Source organism: Rhinolophus hipposideros (assembly GCF_964194185.1).
Source record: "Rhinolophus hipposideros genome assembly, chromosome: X".
Classification (NCBI taxonomy): domain Eukaryota; kingdom Metazoa; phylum Chordata; class Mammalia; order Chiroptera; family Rhinolophidae; genus Rhinolophus; species Rhinolophus hipposideros.
The window spans coordinates 2,719,845-2,747,724 of record NC_138046.1 but is presented as its reverse complement, the minus strand read 5'-3'; the positions used below and the strand labels follow the sequence as shown (position 1 = coordinate 2,747,724).

The 27,880-nt window shown below is 38.0% G+C and overlaps 1 protein-coding gene across 2 annotated transcripts in view; it reads left to right on the top strand.

Moving 5' to 3' along the window:
- Positions 1-27,880, top strand: part of EDA (ectodysplasin A) — a 298,547-nt gene that overhangs the window by 196,767 nt on the left and 73,900 nt on the right. For both annotated transcript variants that reach the window (XM_081042830.1, XM_081042831.1), the window contains exon 2: positions 25,781-25,886. In XM_081042830.1, the coding sequence (XP_080898956.1) occupies positions 25,781-25,886 (106 nt within the window). The remainder of the gene's footprint in view (positions 1-25,780; positions 25,887-27,880) is intronic.

Genomic DNA, 27,880 nt, shown 5'->3' with positions numbered 1-27,880 from the left:
AAGGATGGATGAAACATGGTTAAGAAGCAATGTGAAGCTCAAGGTAGATGGAAATTTAGAAAATATATATCTATTCATTTTGAGTATCTGAAGTCTCCAGGCCCAAAAATATATATCTATTCATTTTGCGTATCTTCAGTCTCCAGGATCTAAGGGCACTGAAAAAACTGCAGAGGTAATCACAAAACTTACCACCTTTTGAGGCATCATAAAGGATGAGTTCCATAAGACCAGAAATGGACAAATGCCCTGATTTTCTCAAAGCAGGGGTGGGGGCGGTGGAATGGGAGTGAGCTGCTGAAACTATAGCTCTGAAATGTACCAGTGACTCCCAGGACGATTCTAAAATAGATTTTCAGACAGTTGATAGACATTCATTAAAGAAAATAATGATCACCGAGCTCTCCAAGCTGGTTCTGTAAGCATAACTCCTTAAGAAAAGAATACTTACGTGCCATTTCCTGATAGGATTCCTAAGTTAGCCTCTAAGGGACAGACATTGTGAGATAGGGATCCAGTAAGACAGTTAACCCTACATCTTGTGTTATCCATGTGGAAAAGAGGACATAAGAGAACTTTGAGAGCAATTAGAGGCATTTGTCCTTAGTTAAACTCTATGTATTTATTTCAACCTTCAGATAACTATGCAGTGCCCTACCATAGAGCTCTCTCCTGGTCAACATTTTTATCACTAACTTGGACCAAGATATTGAAAGTGTACATGTTAGATTTTTAGATCATACAGACCTAGAAATAATAGCTAATATGTGCATGACAAAATCAGGACTTGGAATTAAGAAAGGCTTGAATTATTGGCAGCAAGATTCAAGTCACAGTTACTATGCACTCATCATTGGCCAGCCTGGTACTAACCGGGGCTGAATATCACACTTCAAGAATCATTGGGAAATACTGCATCTGGAGAGGGGGAAACACCCAGATAGCTATAAAGCTTTTCTCCCCAAATGGTTTTTTCCCTTTTTCCGACCTTTTCTCCCTTCTTTCCTTCCCATGTATCCATTTAAAAATATACTAAATTAGTAATGCTCTCATAGTGATAATCAGAGCCCTGCTTGTTTCTACTTTGTACAAAAGATTCTTTATGCTACCAGAGTGAACTATCAATATGCCTGCTCTTTTCCTTTGTAAGTAAGTATGTGCTTGAGGAAAAAAACCCTCACAAGCACAGTTTTAAAGGAATAAGTCAATAATGATTCTGTGGAAGGGGTAGGCTGCTCTATGTCCACCATTCACAGAGTGAAATATTTTGTCTTATAGATGTCTCTAGGACTGTTTTGTCATTTAGGATGTCATCTGAAAAGATTAAGGATATAATCCAAGCATTCTAGTATCCCCTCTCTCGTCTACCAATGCACATAAGTTTTCTTGAACTGTTTTTATGCGTTTCTGTTTCTAGTCTAAATCATTTCTTAGTGTAATGATAATGAATTCATAAACCTTGGGTAAAGTAGTATGTATTTTCTTTGGCACAGATGTTTAGTATTGTTGTATCTCATTTTTAACCGAATATTCAACAGGTATTGAGCTATGTGCTAGTCATTGCCTATGTGCTAGGTAGTTTCATGCCTATTATCTTTGCTCCTTTTGGAAAGTGCTTGTGAAGTAAATGGCATTGCTCACAGGTTTTAACTTTAGTTTTCAGCAGGTTTTCTTTGATGTGAGCAGGTAAAATGGTGTGTGTGTGTGTGTGTGTGTGTGTGTGTGTGTGTGTGTGTGTGTGTGTGTTGATCCTGCTAGGGGTTTACTGGACTTCTTGAATCTTTGAATCTATGAATTTATATTTAGGTGTTAGACTATTTGCTATGTCACAGGTCTCTGAGGCTCTGCTTATTTTTTTCTAATCTTTTTTTTCCCTGTGTTGTTCAGATTGTACAATTTCGATGAGTCTATCATCAAGTTCACTGACGGTTCTGTCATTTCCAGGGACTGCTGCTTTTAAGTCCATAGAGTGAATTTTTATTTCAGATTGGATGTTTCTGGTTTAAATATTTTATTTGGTTCTTTTTTACAGTTACTGTTTCTTTGTTGAGATTTCCTGTCTTTTAATTTATGACAAGTATATTTTCCTTTATATCCCAGAGTATAGTTGCAATAGGTTGCTTCAAAATCTTGTCTACTGATTTCAAATGTATGTATCATTTCAGAGTTGGTCGCTGTTGATTGTCTTTTCTGTTGAGAATGGATCACCTTTCCCATTTTTTATATGTTAAATAATTTTGGATTGCTATACTGGATATCATGCCAGATTATGTTATCGATGCTGTCGATTCTATTATGTTCTTCTACATTTTTTTTCATTTTTTATTTATTTATTGGGGTGACAATTGTTAGTGAAATTACATAGATTTCAGGTGTACAATTCTGTATGACATCATCTATAAATCCCATTGTGTGTTCACCACCCAGAGTCAGTTCTCCTTCCATCACCATATATTTGATCCCCCTTACCCTCATTTCCCACCCCCCACCCTTTCTACATTTTTTAAAGTATGTATTTAAGTTGGCTGAAACTGTGTAAACCTTGTCTTTCCTGCAGTGGGAGGCAGCTCAAATCTAAGTGCAGTGTTTGTAGGTTTAGCTGGGCTGCTTGTAGTCTGCTCTGCGCATAGAATTCTGTGGTGAACCAGACTCAGACAGAATTCATATGCAGACTTTGGGATACCCCTCTGGCTTTCTCCTTTCCAGGAATTCCTCTCACTTTCCATTGGCTGTGGTTGCCCTGGAACTCTGTCCTCTAGTTCTGCAAGCCAGTGAGACCACAGATTCCTGACTTCTAGCCACCCCATGAGGTGCTAAAAGCCATTTCGAAAACTGGGAACTTCATTCATTTTCCCATCTTTCAAATCTAAATCCCCCCCCACCCCGTACCTGACATCTGCCTGCTTTTGTTTATTCTCTAGTGCCTTCAGGTATTTTTTTCTCTATTCTGTCCAGATGGACAGTTGCTGTCTCCAGGAGGGTTAGTCTGACAGGACCTTATTTGGCCATTAGCAGAAGTGGAACCATCCTGTAATGTATCTACTCAAACATTTTAGAAGAGGAGACAGACTCAGAAAGATTAAGTGACCTTCCCAATGTGACCTGGCTAGAAAGTAACAGAGCTACAGGGTAAATATAGGTTGTCTGGATCCAAATCCACAGTATCTCTATATGTTACTTTTAAATGTCAGTAATTTCTCTTCCTCAGGCATTATTCTCCCAGATGAGTGAGTCTTCTTTTGTCTCTCCTCACCTAATACCTATTACTCCCATCACCTTTATTATTTTTTCCTGTAGATGTCCATTAAATCTTTCCCAACTTCCTGCTAATCGCCTTTAGGTTCCAACCATAGTTCAGCAGTGGGTTTCATTGCATAAGAGGAGGAAAGTTACGTTTTGCCTTTCTTTCTACTGACCTGTCGGATGCCCCAGCAATATCTTTATGGAAGAGCTTATGGGGCTCTTATAGATATCACATCTGTATGGAAAAGTAGAAGCTTGGAGACTATAATCTTCCATAATTCAGATTATTCTCATTCCTGCTAAATATATTACCCTACTCAACCCTCACAGGAAATTTTACCTTTTCTGCCCTCTCATGAGTCTCATTAGGTCTTGTTTTTGTAATGCTTTCCTGTTGTTATAGCATCTTCTACAGAGAGAACTTGGTGTCATCTTTCATCTTAAATGAACCACACTCTTCCAGATCACCAGCGAAAATGTTAAAATGGGCCGTGAGGTTTAATGACTACAAAGAACGTCACAGCAGGTGCGATGCATGCGGAAAGTACCTTGCACCTATCACTGTGCTAAGAGCCGGAGGTGTAATAATGAGTAAAACAGACGTAGCTTTTGCCCTTCTAGGGCTTTTGTAGTCTAGTGGAAAAGTCAGGTGACTCAATATGCAATCCTTGAAAGGAAAGTAAGTGTGGGTGTGAGGAGAAGTGCAGGGTGCAGTAGTACCTGTCTGGGAGGCGGAAGGTAGCGAGAGGCTTCCACATGAAAACTTAGATTCTGATCTCTGTTCTGCCACTAACTTGGGTGCCTTCTTTGTCGTATCTCTAATTTTGCCTTCAGTTTTCTTATGAGTTCAAGGGAAGTTATTGGGCAAGGTGTTCAACATTTTTTCTAACTAGTTAATTCTTCGGTCTCAGTGGTGATGTACGATACCCTAAGCAGATTTTGAATGCAGAAACACCTGAGTTTGATACCCTTTCTGAGCCCCAAGTTTCCCAGCTACAAAAATGGGAATAATAACTATTTCAGGATGCTGGTGTGAGAATTAAGTGAAACCAGATATGCAAAGCTGGGATTACAGAACTGCCATTGGCTAAACATGCACCATGGCTGTTTAGTGGTTTTAATCAATGGTAAGTTTTTAATAACTTACCATTGATTAAAAACACTATTTTTATAGTAAAACTTATTTAGTATGAAATAGAATGCAAAGATTACGTGAATGTCTAAGATTAACCGGAGGAATTTTCTATTTCAGTACATAGTCCCAGACACTAGTAGCATTAGTCTCCTCTGCTCTTATGGCTACTTTCATACAAAAAGAAATTGAGAAGCGCTGTGTGAAAATACCTAGAATGGTGCCCAGTGCATAGTAGGAGCTCAATAAATTATAGGATCAGTACCAACACAGATCTGGGGAATGCTCATCATTGACAATTTCTCATCCAGAACATTCTCCTTTGTTTACTAGCTTTAAAATTGTTCCCCTGGTCCGACAACTTCTCTGTTAACTCATTTTTTTATTTTTAGGCAATCTTAAGTGTGTGATCTTTAAAAAATGAACCTAACTGAAAACCCAAATGAATTGCATCCATTGTTTTGCATTGGTTACGTCCTTATTTACCTCCTCAAAGAACTCTTGAAAATGAATTAAAATGTGATTTCTACTTACAGAAAATATGTTGCCTTTCCCCCACTGGGTTATATTTTCATTTGATCTCATAGAGATCACAGAGTTTGAATTTAAAACTAAGAGACTGTTTCAGAACCACAGTAAGCTTATGAAGCCCAACTCCTAGGCAAAGGAATATCATAACATGGATAAATAGGATGCACAGATAATTCTCAAACCTTCCTTTACCTATTGTTTGAACACGTTTTCTTATCAAAAACTGCATGCCAGAGGAGGAAAATGGACTAATTTCACTTTTCATTTTCTCTACCAAGTCATCCCTAGTGTAACTCTATTTTATGCTAATCATCCCTTTACTCCTAATTCCCCTGCCATTTGGATTTTCTATTTTTTAATAATAACATGTTTAATGCAATATGGTTTAAGTCAATCTCAGATTTTTTACTACCCTAAAAAGATCACCAATCCCTGTGCACATACAAAATGTATTTTTGAGGTTCTCTTTTCATGTATAGCCTATTCTGTAACATCTGGTAATTTACAAACGTTGCACAATGTAGATGCTTAGTAACCATCTATTAGCTAACTGTATACCTTCTCATGGGTATAATTACACTGAAAAAAACATACAAAGGAATATCAGCAGGAAAGAAATGGAAGGGAATTAATGATGGTAAGGTACTCATGGGGATGAATTACCCACAAACCGAATTATTTCCCAAAATCGAGTAGACTAACCCATCGTTTCTGCTAAAGAGAGCTGAAAACCTATTGAAAGTGAAAGGTAAGTTGAACTCTCTGGAAAGAAATCATTATTCTGAAATAATCTGCCTTACCCTGAAGTGACAGTTCTCTAGAAATGTGTTAACTTCTCCTACAGAAAGAACCTTAACTTCTTTAACAGCCAAGTGGGTTCATTTCCTTTCAGTTTTTTCCTGAAAGGCAATGAAACCATTTCTTAACTTTATCTGAGTTTCTCAAGTAAAGGCAGTCAACTCTGGTGGTACCTGTACACACAGCCTGGCTTGAAAGAAAGCAAAACAAAACAAAACCTCTGGAAGAATTAAGCATAGGGTTCTTTTGAAAGTAACTGGTTGTGTTCAACCTAAATAGATTTATTTTTGACAGATACTTGAAGTATTTGTGACTGGTTAACAGGAGGAACTATAATAGATTTTGTAATCTAGCAGGAATTGAAACTTGAGAAATGGCTATTGACGATGAAACCCATAGCTGAAAGATAATTAACCATTTGTAGTACTAGAGACTGGGGCAGAAAAGCCACTGTGAATTTATTACATTTTTCATCCCCATTACAGAAGACCCTTGGGTGCATTTACAAACACATAGACACCCAACATAACTAGGATCACACCTGGGCTATTCAGCTTCTCCAAACTCATTAACTAAAAAGATATAGATTAACTGGAGAGAGTTCAGAGAAGAGTAACAAAAATGATTAAGGGGCCAGAGGGATTGATTTATGAGCAAAGATTAAAAGAATTTTGTCTATACAATTTAGCTAAGTGATGACTAAGGAGGGAGGGGGTGGGGACACAACTGTCTGAAGGGTGTAAACACCAAGGAGAGAGGAGAATAATTTACTATGCAACATGAGAATATAACTAGGGCTAATAAGCTATAATTACCCAAAGGAATAACAGAATAAATATCTCAGGGAAACTCAGAACCATAAGACTGCCAACTTGTTTCTCAAGGAGACAGTCGCAGACACTTACAACCCTAGTCTAGTCCAGATTAACAAGCATGTGGTATGAAATAATCATCTGATGCCATTGAGTGCCCTCAACCCCACCCCCCTCTCCAACGGTCTTGCCTTTTATATTGTTACGGCACATTTCAAGTCCAGCCTAGTACACAGGTCTATATAATTTTGCCTTTATTGGTGCTTGTGAGTCTTTCAAAGTCTAATTCCAATAGTGGCCATAGAAGAGCCCTTCCTTTAGGATTTACTGTGAATTCAATTGTAAAGCACCAAAATAAAGGACCAAATCTGCAGGTGAGAAAATCTTGGATTCTGCTTGGGGTTGAAAACAAATCAGAAGTCATACTGTTTATGTTTGGAATCTCCCATAGTGAAGTTTCAAATTGTATTTCATATATTAAAAAGTTCAATTGGAGCATTATCTGAAGGAAAAAAAAAGACACTAAATGTAAATCTTTGTAGACTTCACGATTTGTGTAAACTTTGGAATGTGGTTCTTCAGAAAACAAATTATTCTGTGGGTAACTGCAGGCTAAGTTATCTGGCTAATTCCTATTGTGCTATCATGACATTCCACAGCCAGATAAGATTTGGCATGTCACTGCAGTGAAAGCAGCTTCTTTTGTATGCATACTTTTCTACTCCTTTTTCCTTTGTGTTGGGGATCTTCAGAGGGTGATCCCACTCTGGAAATATCTTTGTCTTCTTCTTCTCCACCATCGCTTTGACAAGTTCTTCTGGTTTTAGCTTAGATTACATACTTCTTTGTCGAGTTTTTTCCTAGGTAAGTAATACTTAATGCATTTAGATAAACTTTTTTTATTTTAGAGCAGTTATAGATTTTTCAGAAAAGTTGCAAAGATAGTAGATAGTACAGAGTTCCCATATACTCCATCCCCAGTATCCCAGTATCCTATGACATTGGTATGGTACATTTGTTACATCAAGTGAACGAAGGCTGATATATTATCATTAACTAAAATTCATGCTTTATTCACATTTCCTTTGTTTTTAGCTAATACCCTTTCGCTCTTACAAGGACTCATCCAGCATGCCATAGTACATTACGTCGTCATGTCTCCTCTCCTCTTAACTAGGGCAATTTTTCAGACTTCCCTTGTTTTCAGTGACCTTAACAGCTTTGAAGAATGCCGCTGGTCAGCTGTTTTGTAGAATGTCTCACAACTAGAATTTGTCAGATGTTTTCCCCATGATCACACTGGGGTTATAGGTTTGGGGGAGTGAGACCACAGAGGTAAATGCCATTCTCAACACATCATATCAAAGGTAAATACTTCACGGGTGATATTAATCTTGGTCACCTGGATGAGGTAGTGTTCATCGGGTTTCTCCATTGTAAAATTATTGATTTCCCCCTTTATATGCTGTACTCTTTGAAAGTCATGATGCACAGCCTACACTTAAGGGATGGGGAGTTATACTCTACCTTCTTGATGGTGAAGTATTTATGTAAATTATTTGGGATGCTTCTGCATGGTTGATTTGTCTATTCTCACTCATTTGTTTGTTTGATCATTTATTTGTAAAAGTATAGACACAAGGATATTTATTTTATACTTTGGGTTATAATCCAATGCTACTTTATTTTGTTGTTCAAATTGTTTCAGCTTTGGCCACTGGGAGCTCTTACAGTTGGCTCCTGTGTCCTTTTGACATACCACCATCCATGTGAACTTTTACTGAATATTTCTTTACTCGATGGTACTACAAGATGCTACAGACTCATATGCATATTTCCTGCCCCAGTCAGTCCTATTGTCAACCAGTTCTCCAAGGATCCTTGATTCTTTTTATTGGAGATGGTATTAAAAAGCAAGATCTCACTGCTAGATGTGCTATCACTAATGGGGTGTCATTACTTCTAGGTCTTCTCAGCTGACAGGCGAAATACCTGTGTGTATACTAGCGCACATGTGTGCACCTATCTGTAAACTTTTCTATATGTAACCATCTGTATCTACATTAAGCTACACATGACTTTATACTGATGTCTCCAACTCTAATCCATTACCATATGGATCATTCTAGCCTTCTGCCCTGTTTGTCTGTAACCTCCCATTCCCATCTAACATCCATTCACTTAAGCATGCAATTCCAGCACACATGTTTAGCGATTTCAGAATTGTTAACCTATACCTCCATGGGACAACTTTATCAACTAGAATGCATGCTTATCTATAAGTAATTTTTGTATTTAGTCTGACAAACTCTACTCATTTCCAAAGTTACTTAGGTCATCTCTTTTCCTCCCCACTGCCTTCAGTGACGTTGTTTCATACATATGTAACATAATTAGATTCTTCTGTCACCTTCTGCATTCCATCCTGAGATCAATCCCCTGGTGACTTCTTAAACGACTTTTTAAATTTTTTTTTGGTGTACGTTAAGATTCACTCTTTGTTCTCTAAGGTTCTATGGGTTTTGAAAAATGCACAGTCATGTATCCACCGTTATCGTAGTATACAAAATAGTTTCACTACCTTAAAAAAATCCCCTGTGCTTCACCTATTCAAGCTTCCCTCCTCCTACTCGAAGCTCTGATGACCACCAGTCATCTGTTTACCATCTCTGTAGTTTCGTCTTTTCCAAAATGTTACATGCCGTGTTTCCCTGAAAATAAGACCGAGCCGGACCATCAACTCTAATGCGTCTTTTAGAGCAAAAAGTAATATAAGACCCGATCTTATTTTAGTATAAGACTGGATCTTATGTAATATAATATAAGACCAGGTCTTATTTTAGTATAAGACCAGGTCTATAATTAGTATAGTATAGTGTAGTATAATATAATATAATATAATATAATATAATATAATATAATATAATATAATATAATATAATATAAAATACCAGCTCTTATATTAACTTTTGCTCCAAAAGACTCAGAACTGATGGTTCGACTAGGTCTTATTTTGGGGGAAACACAGTAGATGGAATGATGCAGTATGTAGCCTTCCTAACTGGCTTCTTTCACTTAGCAATATATATTTTAGATTCGCCCCTGTCTTTGTGTGGCTCTTTTATCACTGAGTAGTATTCCGTTTTATGTATGTATGCAAATTTGTTTATCCACTCACCTGCTGAATGACATCTTTGTTGCTTCTAGTGTTTAGTGATTATGAATAATGCCACTTTAAACATTTACTTCTTTTTGTGTGGAAATAAGTGTCAGATTAGTTGGGTAAGTATTAAGGAGTGCAATTGCTGGGTTGCATATTAAGACTATGCTCAGCTTTGTAAAAAAATAACTGCTAAACTGACTTCCAAAGTGGCTGCACCATTTTGCTCTCTCACTGGCAATGAATGAGGGTCCCTGCTGCTCTGCATCCTCGCCAACATTTGGTGGTGTCAGTGTTTTTGATTTTAGCCTTTCTAATAGGTGTGTGGTGGTATCTTATTGTTGTTTTAATTTGCATTTCACTAGTAATTACTTTGTCCACTTTTGATTGGTTACAGTCTTTGAATGTTTTAAATAATAATTTTCGTTTCCCTGAACAATTCTTCCTTTATTGGAATTAAGAGAACAAATGCTTATAATGTGTTAGGCTTTGCTTATATTAGAAAAATGTACTTAGAAGTCAGGCTGCTACCTTTTTATAAATGTGTGGGTTTTGTGCTGCTGTATTAATTAACTACAACATCAGCAAAGTCAATTGTTAGGCAGAAAGTTGGGGAGTTTTATTGGTAAGCAAGATGCCTGTAAAATAATTGGGGTTTCTTTAGATGTGTCCAGAGCTTCCTTTAGTCTCTTCTCCCTCACTACCATCATTACGCACACATAAACACAACACACCCTTTTTCTATTCTTGCCACCTGAATATGGAAATGGCAGTGAGAAAGACTAAACTGTGCTCAAAAGATATATGCCTTATGATTTCTTCTTGCCTTAGGACCAGAGTGGCATTCATTCCTTTTCCCTTCACAATGTGACTAGCAGATACATAGTTTTTTCTAAAACTATTAGTTACATCTGATTTTGATCGCCCTGTAACCCAAACTTAGGTCTTCCCTCTCCGAGCACATCTAGTACTGCCATGTTCCCCCTTTCCCTTCCACACTGCAAACTTGCCTTACCCATTTCAGTCCCGATTGTATCTTATCTGTGCGTCATTCCTTCAGGGTCACACTAGGTACAAAAAGTTAATTGGTTAAATCAACTTTCTTTTAAATGTTAAGGAGAAGAATGCAACTTGATGGAAAGAGAACTGACTCTGGGTGGTGAACACACAATGTGAGATATAGATGATGTAATACAGAATTGTACACCTGAAATCTGTAACTGTGCTAACCATTGTCACCCCAATAAACTTTAATTTAAAAAAGAATGCAACTAACCCGGATTGAACATCTACAGTGCACTAGGCACTTTCACACATGTTCTCATTTCATTCTCACAACGACCCCAGGAGGTGACTGTTAGTCCCATTTTATAGGTAAGAACATTTAGAGGAAAGTGGCCTGCTTTAATACGTTTGTCCATGCAATTCCCTCTGCCTCGGATGCCTCTTCGATTCTATCTCTATCAAACTACCAAATTTTCAGAAGCCACTTCAGACTTTACTTCCCTAGGTGGTCTCAGCCTTGCCCATGTTAATTTCAAAAAGACTCTCCAAGTAATTCTGACACTTGCCCTGTGTTAAGAGCCACTGTGCTAAAGTGTGTCTATGTAGAAGTCAAGGGCCATATCGTCCTGATATTTGTATTCCTACTACATTGCACTGTATCTTCTGGATTCCATGGTATTTTATGAGTCAGTGTTTAGTAAATGAATAATTTGGGGTTTTATGGAAATGCAGGTACTTCTTGCGTGTTACTGTGGGTGGGTAGATTTAGAACCATTTGAGTAAATTTATTCGGATAATTTCTAAATCTTTGGGGAGCAATAGAAGTGATTTTTGGAAGGAAGAGGATGCTTGTCATATTTTTATTCTTTTTGGAAACAAAAAACTACTGTTCTCATAATGCAAACTGCAGAAAGTAAAGTCTGATCATCTGTTTAGCTGGTGCAGATACACAGCGTATAATTGTAAACCAGGGATACTTCCGTGGGGAAATGGGTTGCCATCAGAAAGAGGAACTGCATCAAGTGTTAAACGTGTATTAAAGCGGGCAGAGATTACATTTTTAAATAGTTAAAAAACACTGCAGTAGGAACTCAGAAAAGTTTTGGTAACCTAATATCCTTTACAAAAAAGAAACTCCCCTTGGTAATTGAAATTCTTTGATTGCCTTGAACTCTATTGTATTGAATGTTGCTAGAAATAAATGTGCCACCAACTTACACTTAGAAGCTTCCATTATATGGGAAAGATATTGTTTCAACAGACTTTGACCTTTACTGGCAAGAAATAATATAAAACATTTCTAATCATTTCTCAAGCAGGATATGGCAGCACTTCCCACGCAACTAGCTATCAGCTGATCAGAGATGAGGGCTCTGATTACTGTTTCAACAGTTACCATTAGTACAACTCAAAATGAAAATTGCTCAAGGATCTCAGTACTAACATTTCCTCACATTATTTCTTAGAACTGGGCTCTGCATGTTCCCAGTTCAATGTCAATTCAAGACCCCAGCAAGACACTGTACAGCTGACTTGATTTGCCAAAGAAATTTGAAAACTTCTTTAAAACTATTAGAAGCATTCTTGCTGTGTTTTGGCTCATCATGGAGCTGGGGTAATCAGAGAGTGAGCAAATGATAATTTAGGTCCTTAGGCAAACATACAAGCTTTGAAGCTAGAGTATTTCTAATTGCATGCCTAATGCTTGATTGACATGATTCTGAGGTTAGACAACTACCCCAAGAAGCTGCTCCTAGTTTCTGATTGTTTACCAGTGACCCTCAACTCCCTCACACAGACCTGTGCTTTGCAAGCTGGCAGTGGTCAGCCAGGGTTCAAGATGTGTCTTCCTGGAGCATAGATTCTACTCTGGGTTAAAGGAAATCACTTCATTATCCTTAAACAAATGTATATTTTAACAGAATGCAAAATTTCTCTAGAATGGGTAGGGAGGGCCTTGGGAAGTGTGGAAAAAACTTGTAAAGCACTGCCCTGAGTTATGGCCCCTTTTCTGGAATGCCCTTATCTCTCACCTCTGCCTAGAAGTCTCCAGCTTACTTCTCAAAAGCCAATTCAAAAGTCTTCCTCCCCACCTTCCGTTCCCCAAGCAGAATAAGTCCTTCCTCTGTGATTTCATTGCCTTTCCTCCATCACCTTACTATGGCATTCATCCCATTAATATGGTTAACTGTCTATCTCCTCACTACATAGACTGTAAGCCTCAGAAAAACAAGGTCTACAAGGTTCTTTATATCCCCAGTGCCTTGAACAGTATTTAGCTAGAGTAAGTGCCTAACAGTGGATGGATAGATGGATGGATGGATGGATGGATGGATGGATGGATGGATGGTTGATAGGACAGAGTCTATCAACCATTCATCAGTGTCTACCCACCTGAACAAGAATTTGAGCTCTTCTCCTAATGTCCTAATTGAGGCCTCTGAATACAGAAGTAGCTGCCCACTGGGTTGCTTTCAATTTGTGTCTCAGTTATGCCTTAACTTATTTTTTTAAATGGGGGAAAAATCGAAGTGACTCATCCTACTAAAAGGCTCAGGAAGAAAAATCATATGATCAAACCAATCAATTTAGACAAACCATTTAATAAAATCCAATACCAATTTATGGTAAAAACTCTCAAAAAAATTAGGAATAGAGGGGAACTTCCTCAGTCTGATAAAGGACATCTACAAAAACCCTACAGTTAACGTCAGACTTTATGGTGAAGACTGACAGTGTTCCTTCTAATATTAGGAACAAAGTAAGGATGTCTGCTCTCATCATTCCTAGTGAACATTGTGCTAGAAATTCTAGCCAGTGCACTAAGGACAGAAAAAAATACATAACAGGCAGCCAGTTTTGACAGGAAGTAAACAGTAAAAATCACATGGAATCTACAAAACAACTTCTAGAACTAGTAAGTGAATGTAAAAAGTTCTCAGGACTCGGAATCACTATTTAAAAATCAATTATATTCCTATATACTAGCAATAAATAATCAGAAATTGACATTTAGCAAATACCTCTCACAATAGCATCAAAAATATGAAATAATGTTAAGATGTTAGTTTCCCCCAACTTGATCTGTCCTAACTCTTTTTTGGAGAAATTCACAATGAGATTCTAACATTTGTCTGGAAGTGAAAAAGGACCTAGAAACAACTTTAAAAAGGAACAAACTTGGAGGACTTATGCTATTTGAGTCAAGGCTTATTAGAAAGCAACAGTAATCAAAACACAGTATTAGCATAAAGATAGATGGTAGATCAAGGAACAGAATCCTGAGTCCAGAAATAGAGCCACCAATCTATACATGATCAAATGTAAAGCAATTCAATGGAGAAAGCCTAGTCTTTCTAAGAAAAATTGTGCTGGAACATTTGGACATCATCATTATCAAAACCAACCTTGATGAACACCTCACACTCAATGCAAAAACAAACAAACAAAAACAAAACCTTCAAAATGGATCATAGACCTAAATGTAAATTCTGAACTATCAGGCAAAGATTTTTGAGATATGACACCTAAAACATGGTCCATAAGATAAAAAATTGATAAATTGAACTTCTCAACATTAAAAACTCTTCTTCTTTAAGATGCTAAGACAATTAAAAATAAGACATAGACTGGAAAAAAATATTTGCAAATTATATATCTTATAAAGAACTTGTATCCAGAATGTTTAGTGAATTCTTAAAACTCAATAATAAGAAACAAGTAACTCAATTTTTAAAATTTATTTTTCAATTACAGTTGACATTCAATTTTTTAAAATGGATGAAAGATTTAAACAGACACTTCACAAAGATATATGAAAAGATACTCAACATCATTAGTCATTGTGGACAAGCAAATTAAAAACCACAATGAGAGACCACTACACACCCATTAGAATGGCTAAACTTAAATAGGCTGACCATATCAAGTTTTGATGAGGATGTGAGAAATTGCAATTCTTACATAATGCTGGTAGAAATATAAAATGATGCATCCACTTTAGAAAATACTTTGATAGTTTCTTATAACATATACTTACCATGTAACCCAGCAGTTCCATTCCTAGGTATTTCCTAAGAGAAATGAATGCATATGTCCACACAAAAACTGGCACATCAATATTCATAGCAGTTTTATTTGTAGTAACTGAAAACTGGAAACAACCCATTATGTCCATCAACAGGACATACTCTGTTACTTTCACAGAATGAAATACTACTTATCAATAAAAAGAAATGGACTACTGATACATGTTATATATAACATGAATGAATCTCAAAAATAATTATGTTGAGTGAAAGAAGCCAGACCAAAAAAATAAATAAGAGTGCACATTGTATGATTATATTTCTCTAAAATTCTAGAAAATGAAAACTAGCCTGTAGTGGCAGACAGCAGGTCAATGGTTGCCTGGGATCCGATATCTTCATAATTTTGATCGTGACGATGGTTTCACAGGTGCACATGTATGTCAAAACTTCACAAGTTGTACACTTAAATGTGTGCAGTTTATCGTATCCCATAAAGCCATAAAACGTTATCCCTGTGGCTGAGAATGAAGCTGGTCAGAACTTAAGCATCGTTTGTGTTAAATTTCCGTGGTTAAGAGAGAAAGAACACAAGGGTTGGAAGAAAGGCAGGTTGAGTAATAGAGACAGGAGTTACGCTTAGATGGCCTATTGCCAGCACTCATTTTCAGGTGAGGGTTCTCAGAGGCTGGTTTGAGTTTAGTAGGGGCCAAAGATTTCTGTTTCAAGTCTCCTGGTAGGTTTTGAAGTAGCCAAGTAATATCTGCACGTAGTTCTGAAAAATATGAACTATGTACATGAAGGCTTACAACGTAAGCAACATTTCACTGTTCTAACCCTCCCCACCCCCAGTCCTAATCCTCTAAGATTATTATCTTTAACTTTATTAACTGTTTCTGTTTAGTTCCTCTGGTGAATCCTTCCCTATACACGGTTATTACCTGATTGATCTATTTTAGACTTTATTAATTTTCTGTTATGATAAATGAGGTGTTACCGCAATTATTCTACCTCTCATCCCAAAGTAGTTGTCATGCTTTTTATTTCCTCTGTTCGTTTGTTTGAGGAACATATTTAGACCTTCATTTCTTGTTCCATTAAACTATAGACAGTATCTCTTAACTCTGCTTGTAGGATGAGCCCTGCTTGTCCCTTTATCTCTCATCTCTTCGACCTACTAGCTCATGTCATTTGTACTTTTATTCTTCACATTGCCAAGAGGGATAACATTTATATTTTGTCCTTTATCTATAATTAAGTATCTCTAAAATTAAGTATCATGCTTTTGTATATTGGTTATTTCTGAAATTTGAAAATCAATATGCAGTGTTTATATTACTATAGGCATTTAACATTTTTCTCCTGTCAAGTGTTATGAGAACATTAGCATTTCTTAATTAGTATGATGTTTTGTTTTTCTGGGTTTTTCTAATTACCTTTATTTTTATTTTTTCTTGCACTGTATGTAGCATTTCTTTTTTTTTTTTAATTTATTGGGGTGACATTTGTTAGTAAAATTACATAGATTTCAGGTGTACAATTCTGTATTACATCATCTATAAATCCCATTGTGTGTTCACCACCCAGAGTCAGTTCTCCTTCCATCAGATCCCCCTTACATTTCTTGAAGGTGGATACAATTTTGAGCCCCACTCCTCTTTTTTATTTTTTTTGGATGCTTCCATCCTGGAGCCCTCCTTGCTTCCATTCGGAGTGAATGCTCCTGAGATCTGTGTATAATCTTGGATTTTTATTAGTCTCTAGTTTTAGGTCCACTGTTTCCAGAATCCAGTGTGTTTCTCTGACTTTCTTTACTCCCTCATTTTGCTGGAGTAGATTCCTTACTTTCTAAGAAAGGAAGTGACAGGTGAACTTGGATTCTTTGCAATCTGAAAATGTTTTTCTTTTGCTAGCAAGCTCAATTTATAGTTAGCTAGGAATAAAATTATAGGTTCAAAATAATTTTCCCTCAGAACTTTGAAGGCATTTCTCCATTGTTCTCTCTAACACCCAGTGTTGCTGATGAGACTACCAACCTATTCCAGTTCTTGTTCCTTTACCTGTCAATGGTTTTCCTCTGTGGAAGCTTTCAGGGTCTTCTTTTCATCTTTGATTATCTGAAATTTTATAATGTGTCTAGGGGTTGAGCGAAATGGCTATCTATCCCAAATTTGAGGACTGTAAGCCTCATTCATGTACATAGAGCCATTACACTGGGGGGGGGCGTCTATAAATTTTAGAATGTAGATGTCTTTGCTCTGGGACACTAATGCTCAGGCTCTAGCTACTTCAATTCTTACATAACTTACTCAATCTCTTCAGAGAAGAACATTCCAAATTTTTGTTTGTTTGTTTTGTTTTTTGCCTTGGAAATAAATGCCTGAATGCTAGGGGTTCTATACATGGGGGTGGAAGATGATTAGTCAGTACACGGGCTTTTAATGAATTCCTCACATTTCATTTTCACCCTCTCCCATACTTGGCATTTTCAATTTTCAAACTTCTCTGGGGTCCTACAGGGCAGACCAGCATCCTCCCAGGCTATAAGCCCTCCTCTGTCACTTTCTCTGCCCTTCTTTACCAGTCAGCATCCTATGCACTTTGTCTTTCAGAAAGATATTGAAATCTCTCTTCTGTTGCTTCATTGCCTCTATTACTCTCTTCATTGTATATTTTTCTATTTGTTTAATGGAATTTTGAGAGAGAGAAGAGCTAAAATCGTTTGGTCAGCCACCTTGATCCAGATGTCTATGTATTTGTCAAATTTTAAAGTTTGTAAGCTTTTTGTGATTTTCGGGGGAAATATTTGTAAATAGGAGCAATTAGCTATAAACTGGGCAAACCTACATTGTTTACCCATTAGTAGAAATTAGAGGATTCATTAGGGTTAAAGCTCTGTGAAGGAGATTAGTGGACAACGATGAAATCTAATTCTCCATTGCTCTGTGGAAAGATGGCTTTAGTCCCTAAACTAACAATCAAACAATGGATGTGCATAAAATTGACTCTAATGAATAGACCATTTTGCTATACTTCATTTCATTTGTTTATATTTTATCCTAATTTCTTTTAGAGTGGGTATCTCTGTTGAGATGTTCTGGAAAAGATTTATGAGGCAGTACCCAGCATGAGGCTTTCTTCACTCACTGTCACGGTCATAAGCAAGAGTCAAGAATTTTCTTCTGATTTCCATAGAAACACCCCAATACTGGATTCTAATCCACAGCTGTATTGAAAAAAATTTCAGTTTTACAGCTATCGGTCTACCATCACGTCACATAACCAATTGTCTTGTATTTACCTCAAGGGGGGGGCCTGGCTGCACTTGCATACAAGAGGCGCTAAAAGCCAAGTTATCTGAGGACAGCACAGCAGCTTTAGATTTAGCTAGCCTCACAGTGGAAGGGTCTTCCTGCCCTCGCAGTTTTCTCACCAGTCGTTTTCTGCCCTTGGTGATTCTAGTTTCACAGTGTTTAAAGTTCTGAAGTTGTGTCACAGGCCCTTTACCATTTTCCCCAATTCTCAGGTTTCTACTTCACAGGCACTTATTACAGGTGAATCTCTGCTGATTATGTCACCACTGATTAACCTCTCTTCCCCTAAGATCCTTGTTAAATTAGACTCTCCTTTGAATTCAGTTTCCTGTACTTCCACCTTATCCTGCCTGACATCACCCTTTGGACTGATCTCTGAGATTCACCATCTGTACTCACATTCCTGTTACATATCCAGCCCCATAGGTATGTCTGGACCATTGTATCTAGCCTTTTATTATCTGAGCCCTAGTTACAATAGTTAAACTTTTGTCTACAACGCATTTCCACATCAACATAAACTGAATTTGAGTCATCTTTCCCTAAAATCTCTCCCACTGCTTAATTTTCTACAATGTGTAGAACATTTGTGCCTTCTTAGAATCAATAGCCATCTGTTTCTTAATTTGCTTCTTACCTGTGTCCTAGTCCCCTCCCCCTCAACTTCTGACTGTTGCAATTCTCACTTTTAATCTTGAATATTGTGGGCAAATGTGACTTAGAGGTCGTTTATGTGGTTTAGGTCTCCATTGGAAACCAAAACGGATTTTGTAAAATGCTAATCATAGGGAAATTTTAGACTAGGCAAAACCATAGTTTAAAATAAATAGATTGCACAGGCAATCTCATTTTGGCCATAATGCTACTCTAACCCTCACTAGTCCAACTGTATAAAGGTAAATTGCAGCATTGTTAGAAAATTTTCGAGAGCCATTTAAGAATTCATAATTACGAGGATGCATTTAAGCTACTGTTTTCTGAATCAAGAGCTCAGGTTTGGCTGGGATGGTTTTATCCTGGTGCTTCTATAAGTTCTATAGATACATTCTAATTTATAAACGTATTCGATTCACAAATTATAGCCTTTAGTGATTTCCAGGTATTACAAGTGGGAGTGGATGTTTTTCTCCTTATGTGTCAAAGTGCCTTTCACCTTAGAAGCAGGGAATTATAAATTAAATAAGCAGGAACTCCCAAGTGAAGTCAGTGACATGCAGTATATACCGCTGCCCTTCTTGTTATGCAAAGATGTCACTACTGATTTCACCCACCCTTGTGGGAAGCAAAGATTGAATCTTCCACCAGACGTTCTTTCTATATGACTTACATACACACTGCTTTTTGAACTAGGGCTGCAGCTGCTATTTATACAGCCTGTCACTGTCTGTATTTCTGTGTTCATCTTGTGGTCAGCTAAAACCCTTTGCTCAAAAAGAGTTTCCAAATTCCATAGTGTTGCATTCCAATCTGGTCTCTGCTGCTGTTTGCCCAAGCAGCCCACAACTATGTCATGTTATTTGAAGCTACGCTTTAGTGCATCCTTTAGAGTATTTCGTATGCCACCCCTGCTTATGGTTATGCCATAAAGCTCACCATACCAAACATACTTGGGTATCCTTCTGTCATTGCATCTCTGTACGTGTCATCAGTGAATGTTGTTTTAAGTTCATAAAGCAGCTTCCAGAATCTCAGTAGTGGTGGTCCTCTCTTGCCATTTCACATTAAGCATGACTCCAATTCTGACAATAAAACAGCTCAATGAGGTAGATGTGACATCTGTGGTGGGTGTGAATTTCAAAGTCATACAAAAGCTGGGTACAGCTTGCAATGTCCATTGATGAGAAGCAACTCAGTAAGCTTCTATTTTGTCAGTTCTGTTCTGGATGTTAGGAAGAGAGCCGAAGCTAGGCTACAGATGATCACAGCAGGAGTCCATTTTCCCCCTTTGTGTTAGTAGTTAGTTGTGTTTTGAAAATAACTCATCTTTCCCCTTAATCTGCATCTTAAACAGATTTCACCTTGTCCAGAGAGTAAGTCCACACAGGTTCTGAACCTACAAATAAAGCTACCTTTGAGTGGCTTATTACCAACAGGGTTAAGAAAAACTAATATTAAAGATACATTAGGCATTATTTGATTAAGTGTTAGCTGATCCATACAGCCCAAAAATCAGAGGTAAGAAAAGCCAGAGACTGAAGTGTTCTGTAGTATAATTTCTTTCTGATGCCATACTATGTTAATATCCTCAAAGAGCGATAGTGTTCCTTTTCAGTTTGCTTTCTACTTTACAGTCACTTGCATTGTTGAGCAGTAGTTTTTTTAACTCAAGCTGCCTAGGGAGCAACATTCAGTGACTGCTTTTAGCTGTATGTGGCAAATGGTGCTTGTGTTTAGCTTCCATGTTTTGCTTTACTCTATAATTTCAGTTGCCATCAGACATTTTTACAACAGGGGATAGCAGTCCTTGGCACTCATACCAGAGATGTCAAAGGTGCCAGTTTCCTTTGATATTTAGGTTGATTGCTGCCACCTCGGTCCCCAGCCTGCTGTTGGCAGCCCCCATGGGATGCTGTGATCATTGTTGAGTGTTCTTGTTTGCGTGCTCTCTTGGAGGGGGCATACTCCATTCAGCAAACAGCTCATACTGCGATTCCCTTCTTGTCACAGTGCTTTTAAAACCTTACTACCTCCTGTGCTGTAGTGCTGTCATTACACTACAAAGCATCTCAGGATTATTTGCGTGTTGTTTTTCTGTTAAAGATCATGTCTACTTCACTGCCCTCCATATGATAGGTACTCAGTGTTTGTTTAGCAGACACCACCACTCTGAGTGACTTTCTCCAGGCCTTTTGTTGAAAATCAGAGCATGTTGAGTTAAGGGTTCTTACAAGATTGGAAGTATGTTCAATGTCAGCTTCTTTATCCATTTTCTGTCCATGACATACCCATCAAACTAGTTTGGGTAAACCTACTTCACTCATTGGTACTCAGATGCTCACAGTTTGCTATGGTGGAATCACTTAGCATTTTCAGTGTCCAGATAATGAAGAGGTCGAGGAAGGAACAATACAGCCGTTTCTCAGAATATGGTTCAAGGACTACCTGCATCAGAACCCGGTGGTGAGCAAGTTAGAAAGTCACATTCTGGGGTCCACCTCAGCCTACTCAATCTAGAACTGGGGAGGGAAAGGGCCAGGATTCTGCATCTTAACACTCATGCCCCATGATCCTGATGCCACTGATCTATAGTCTCTCTTTCTTGAGGTCCCTTTGATTTGAGTACTGCCAGTAATGAACGAGTCCTTAGTCTACGTCCCCATGGTTGATCATAAGAAATGAGGTCCAGTTAGGGTGAAAGACAATCCTGCCTTCAAAGGATGAATTACTGATTGTCCTATTATTATTTCAACAGATAGATATCTATTAGAGACCTACTATGTGCCAGGCCCAGAGCGAGGCATTGGGGATACAAAAATGGATAAAATGTGGCCTCTACCCTCAAGAAACTTATGAGTAATTTCCTATGAATTATCTAATACAATCAAATACATTAGCCATGAAATATAAAATAAATTCAATTATTCCATGTCATAATAAAAAGGAAAAAAGTACCCAATAATTTTGTGGGTTTAGATATTAGGAGAAAATACCTTTGTAGTAATATCTGGAGAGTCAATAATGGACGCATCCCTCATGTCTCACTATGAACGAATTGTTTCCAGCTGAGATCCCTGTCATCTGCAGGTGCTGTTTACCATGTAATTTTACCATAGGAAACAAGGGTGTAATCAGTTAATAAAGTGTAAAGAATTAGATTTTTTTTCCCTTGAGCGAAATGCCTGGCTGTGGCCAACATTCTTGATGCCTCCCCTCTTGTGCAATAGGAAAGCAATATTCAAAGAGAGAAAGCTGCTTTGTTTATACTCTGCAACTTGCCTCTAAAGGCAAGGCTTCCAGACTTTTGGTATGAGCAGCCACTGATCTTTGTCTCCGTTAGGGGCAAGAGGATAGTTTTCCCTCCTGCCCCTAACGGAAGCTCCAATAAGGGCTCTGTGAATTAGGATCCTCTTTCAGTATAAGAAGGGGTTTGTGTTTTTTTCTTCCGGTGTCTATGGAGAAAATAGAAACTATATTCAAAGCATTGTCACATGCAGGCAGTCCCCTTCTACTAAACACGTGCTTCATGAATGTGTCATACTCAACAATAGACTCTCTTAAGGGGCTTTAAGCTATTCCTACTACCCATGGAAACTGGAGTTGTTTCTGCTGTCTGCACGACTTTGTTTCTCCCTCAGTCCCCTCTTCTGGAAGCTTGAGTTCTCACAAGCTCCCATCAGTCGCTTAGGAACGATGACTATGTAAGCACGTTCTCCTACTGCTGCCGCCAGGATGCAAGAAGGTGCTGGAGGGCCTGCCAGAATACCCATAAGAGCTGAGCCCATGAAGGAACACAAAGAGTGTGAAAGAAATTCTGGAATTGTAGCTGTGATGGTGGGGACGTACTTCATGTGGACTTCAAAGTTCCTTTCCCATAGACATAGCGTTATACTGTAATAACATGCCCATTTAAAACTCAGTTATCTGACAAATTCACTTATCCAGACCACAGCCAGGACTCGAGCAATAAACAAATGGCCTATAAGCCACCAGAGAATATGCATCTTATGTATTGGAAAAGCCATTCAAAAACTGCCTGCTTATTCTGTTTATACATGGTTCTAATTAGTTTTAACAAGATGTCAAGCCTATAGCAGATTATAAGCAGAAAATTTGAACGTACTAGAAAAGATGTTTACAGGTAGGTAAATTGAAATCTGATAGTTGACAGTAAAGTAAGAGACAAAAAAGCATTAAAAAGAGGCTTAAGCTTTCAAAACACAAGCACAATGAAGCACTACTTCACATCCACAAGAATGGCTAGAATTAAAACTATTGACAACAGTGTAATGAAGATGCAGAGCACTGGATCCCTCAGACATTGCTGGCGGGGCTATAAAATGGTAGTCAGTCTGGAAAACAGTTTGGTCGTTCCTTATAACAAATACTTACCATAGAACCCAGAGGTTCCACGCCTTGGTGTTTACCCAAGATAAAGGAAGACAGATGTCCCCACGAAGACTTGTGCATGAATGGCCATATCAGCTTTACTCATAAAAACCACAAACCGGAAATAACCCAAATATCCCTCAACAGGTGAATGCATTTAAAAGTTGAGGTACATCCAATAAAATACGACTTAGTGATAAAAAGGAGTGAACTGATACCCACAACAACAAGAAGGAGTCTCAGAGACATTACGTGGAATTAAAGAAACAACACACAAAATTCGTGCAATCGTATTATATGATTTCATTTATGTGAAGGTATACAATAGGAAAAACTGAGCTATGGTGAGAGAAATCAGAACAGTGGTTGCCTAGGGTAGGGAGTCACCCTGAAGAATGACTGATAGGGGCACAAGGGAAAATTATGGGGTGATGAAAATGTTCTATCGTGATTTGGGTGGTGGTTACAAATGTGTGTACATTTTTTCAAAACTCTTCAAACTTGATGCTTAAAATGTGTACATTTTATTGTATGTAGATTATAACTGAAATTTTCATAAAGTACAAAAATTTATAAAGGGGAAAAAAATCCTTCAGAGGAGCCCCTGCTGCAGGATAAAGTCTAAATTCCTTAACAGGGTCTGGCCCTTATTTCATAGCTTTTGGCTCATTACTTACCATTCTTCTCCACCTCCTACCACTTATTCTAAGTTACTTGTCTTTCCAAAAACTGCTGTTCTCCCTCTTTCTTCCGAACCTTTAAAAACAATGCTCCCTTTGCCTGGAATTCCTTTTCACTTGCCCATCCATCACTAAATCCTTGACATCCTTCAGGACTCAGAGAGGTAGCTCCTCCTCCAAGAAGCCTTGTCCACTCCCGGTCTGTATTAGGTTCTTTTCTTCGTGCTCCCAGAGAACCTTATATTTCTCTCTAACAAAGCATGTATTGTTCTGTAATATAATTGTAATTTTTAAAACCCTCAAAACCATAGTAGACTGGGCCCATTGAATGTACAAATAATCTTCTACATATTCAGTAAGCCCTGAGTTAAATCATATATTGTACAATTTCTGTTTAAAATAAGTTTCAGTACTCAAACTTATCAAGAAAACTCTTCTATCCAGAATAACTTGTTCTTTTGGTGTTGCAAATGATTGTGATTGTATAGCAGTTTGGGTTTATATTATTAGTAGTATAATAGCTTATTTCTGTTGGGGTTAAGTAATTTTCTATGGGCTTTATCTGGAAACCTAGCCAGAGTTTATTATGTTGATTCTAGGGGAAAATGCATTTTATAATTCAATCAAGTGTCTCAAAAAAAAACTGCTCAGTTGAACCATGAGAAATTGCTGATATTCAACCATTTTTGACATACAAAAATTACACTTTCACGTGGTTCGGCCTCAGTGTTTTTAAATTAGCCTATGGCAGGTTGGAGATTACCTAAACATTCATTTATTAAGTTTGTATTTAACACATGAATATATTCTGTAAGATGCTAATCTTGTACATTAAGGCTATTGGGTATAATTTTTCTATGTAAACAGTAAATCCCAGGGTTTTAAAGAAAGTTTGTGTAGCATGTTAAGGCTTTCTTGAGTCCTACCCATTTTTTTTTTTTCAATTAGTGAGAGATGCAGCAGACATAAAGATTCTGGAATTGTTAATTTTTTGAGCTAACACTAGGGTGAAAATACAGATTCATTTTTTTCTTTTTTAACCCTCAAACTATCTAACCAGTCTATTTTGAAAATTAATTTTAATAATAGTAATAGCTAACATTTATTGAGTGCATACTACATGCTTGGTACTGTGCTAACCCTATAACTACTTTATGAGCAAAGTACTATTCATTATCCCTATTTACAGATGAGGAAATTAAAGCTTAAGTAACTTGCCCAAGGTTATACAGCTGTAAATGGCAAAGTCGGGATTAGAAGCACTGTCAGTCCTACCACTCTGTCCACTGTTTACCTCGAGCACATTTTTTAACCACAAAGAGGCACTCGTGCTGAAAGATTATGATTCATTTCAGCAAATATATATTTAAGCTGTGATTATCGTTAGTGGAACCAGGCCCATTCACATGTGAAATATTATGAGAAGTCATCAAAGGACAGCAGCGCATCAAGTACCAAAATGAGTCTTAGAGACCCTAGTGCTGTAGGAGTTCTGTAGGAGTCTAAGTAAGGGAGCAAATAAGTGTGCGTTCTGTCATGAGTAACTCCCAGGAGAGCATTGACATAAATGGTATCTTCCGATCATAATTGAATGCACAACATTCTGGGAACAAACCAAAAGTTTAGTGTAAATAGGAATGTGGAAAACTCATGGATGCATAATAATGAAGTCCCAGAGGGAGTAGCAACCTCAAGTCTAATTCTGGGCAGACATCAGTACTATGTGAGGAGGGTTAGAAATCCATTCCTGGGCTCTCTGAATCCAAGAACTAACTATATGGAGAAATGGGAGTATGAAGTATTACTCCTTAGATATTTGGGGCAGAAGAGAGGGGATTCAGAGCTTAGCCAAACTGCCATGCCTAATGGTATCAAGAATAAAAGGATTTGTACAGTGGGGGGTAATATGGGCTCAGACTTTAGATACTGAATTTAAGGTGAAGGTAGACTGTCTACACAAAACTAGTTTTTTTATGTTGGCTGTGGTTGACTGGGGTCAACTTTGGACTCATCTACTGGTTATTTTTACAGATGGCCCTTCTGAATTTTTTCTTCCCTGAAGAAAAGTCATATTCTGAAGCAGAAAGTAGGCGTGTTCGTCGCAATAAAAGAAGCAAAAGCAGTGAAGGAGCAGATGGTAAGTCTACTTGGGTGGTCCTTTATCCTATCTCAGTTAATGAGAGTACCATCCTGCGAACTACCTTCTCAAGTGCACTTCACCATCTCATATATTGTCCACAGACCCGAGGTCACAGAAGAAGGTTTTTTCGGCCTATCCTACTAGTCAGTCCTTTTACATAGAATTGATCATGCAGGACCCTCCCTCCTGCAACCCCAGATACCTTCAGTCCTTTCACAGTATGTGTCTGAGAGCCATGGTAGCATTTGTATCTCTCAAGATCACCCTCCATAAGGACCTCATCTCTCCTGGGAACATTCCGTATCTACTAAGGCTCCCAGGAGGATTCAGTGCTGTCCTTGGAATCGACATAGTGTTGTGCCATGGTGGCACTTGCATGGTATGTTAATTCCAATGATAATCATGTCAATGTTGATTTCAGTTACCATGTTCAAATATGAGCTAGAGTTTCTAGAATTTATTTGTAAGTTCCTTGACAGCAGGAATTTCTTTCTCTTTGTGTAACCCCAGAATCTAGACTAGCATGTGGCAAATTGTTCGTGTTTATAATGTAAGTTGATGATGTTGATTGCCCCTTCAGCTAGGTTATCATGTGCCATGAAAACCATCCCTACTGAGGGTAAAATAGATTTGAGTCAATTAGCAGTGCATTTTGTTGGGCATAACAAAATGTTGAGCTAGCTCCTGGGCAGGGTCTTTGAATTGCTCTATTTCAATATTACTCTGCCAATGATAGAGTGCTACCTCTTTGGCACAGGCATTTGCAGAATGCATAGCTCTGGGCTGCTGCAAAGCCATCTGGATTCAGAGGCAGCATGTGCCGGCTACATCTGCCAAAGATATATGTCTGGGGTTATAAAGAAATATGACTCTATAAAGATGAAAATGAAAATTTTAAGCTGACATTTGTCAATGTGAGTAAGGGCCAATGATGGAGGCAGTACCAGGAGGCATAAGCTATTAAAGAAATGGGGCCAGGACTTTGTCAGTAGAGGCAAGAAGAAATAGAACTGGAAGAAGTTTGAAAAAGAGCCCAGAACAAGGACCCTGTAATAAAAAAGAGAGAGAGACTCAGAGAAATAAGATAAGTGGGGTGTTCTAGTCAATGCAGGTGGCAGCAGCATTGAGCCCTTGAATGGAGAACTGGACCAGTAGGGCCATTTTCTAGAGCAGACGCTTTGCATACAGTTGGTGACCAAGTTTAAGCCTAGGGAATGTGGTCCATGAAGTAAAAGGCACTTGTTATTTGCATACTGCTTGCAACCCGTTTCCCAGAAGAGTCAGAAGGATAGAGAAGGCTCAGAACTAAGAGTCATGGTCTCTTTCCTCTCACAGTCACCTCACCCTTCGATGCATGTAGGTCTTTCCACCATTGACTCTTCCCCTGAGGCTACTACCAGTACCATGAAATCTTTTATATTCCATGGTTACTAAGGAGGAGAAGAGAGAGATGGTAAGAGCAATATCACCTTATGTGGTGGGCATGGTCTTCCCTTCCTCTCCAAGTGGGAAGTCTAATAACTTCTAAAGTTTACCTCTTCATCTGGCCTCCCGTTTTGTCTTAAAGAAGGCAGCTTCCTCCACTTTCCTAAACCACTTTATCTGGATCTGGCTACTAGCATCTTTGCTACTGATCTTCCTCACAGTGTTTATTCTGTTTTGATACAAAATAGTTTTTCTCTCTGGTGAAGGCCTAAGCCTCTCTTCCTAGTTTTAGTACTTCTTATCCAATTTCCTCCTGACCTCATACTCTAGTCAGTCATTAGACTCTAGTTACTTTGTGCCAATGCCAACTTTCTCATGTAATCACAGATATTTTTCTTTAAACAGTATAGCTGGGAGGAATCCAAGAGTCTCATAGAGTTAAGAGTATAGAATGTCTGTAGGTCCTGAGATTTGATTAGATTTCCAGCCTTTTACCTGGGGGGCTATAGAACCATTTCTTTAGATGTGGTGGGTGCTTCAATGAGTTAAAGGGTGACAAACCAATT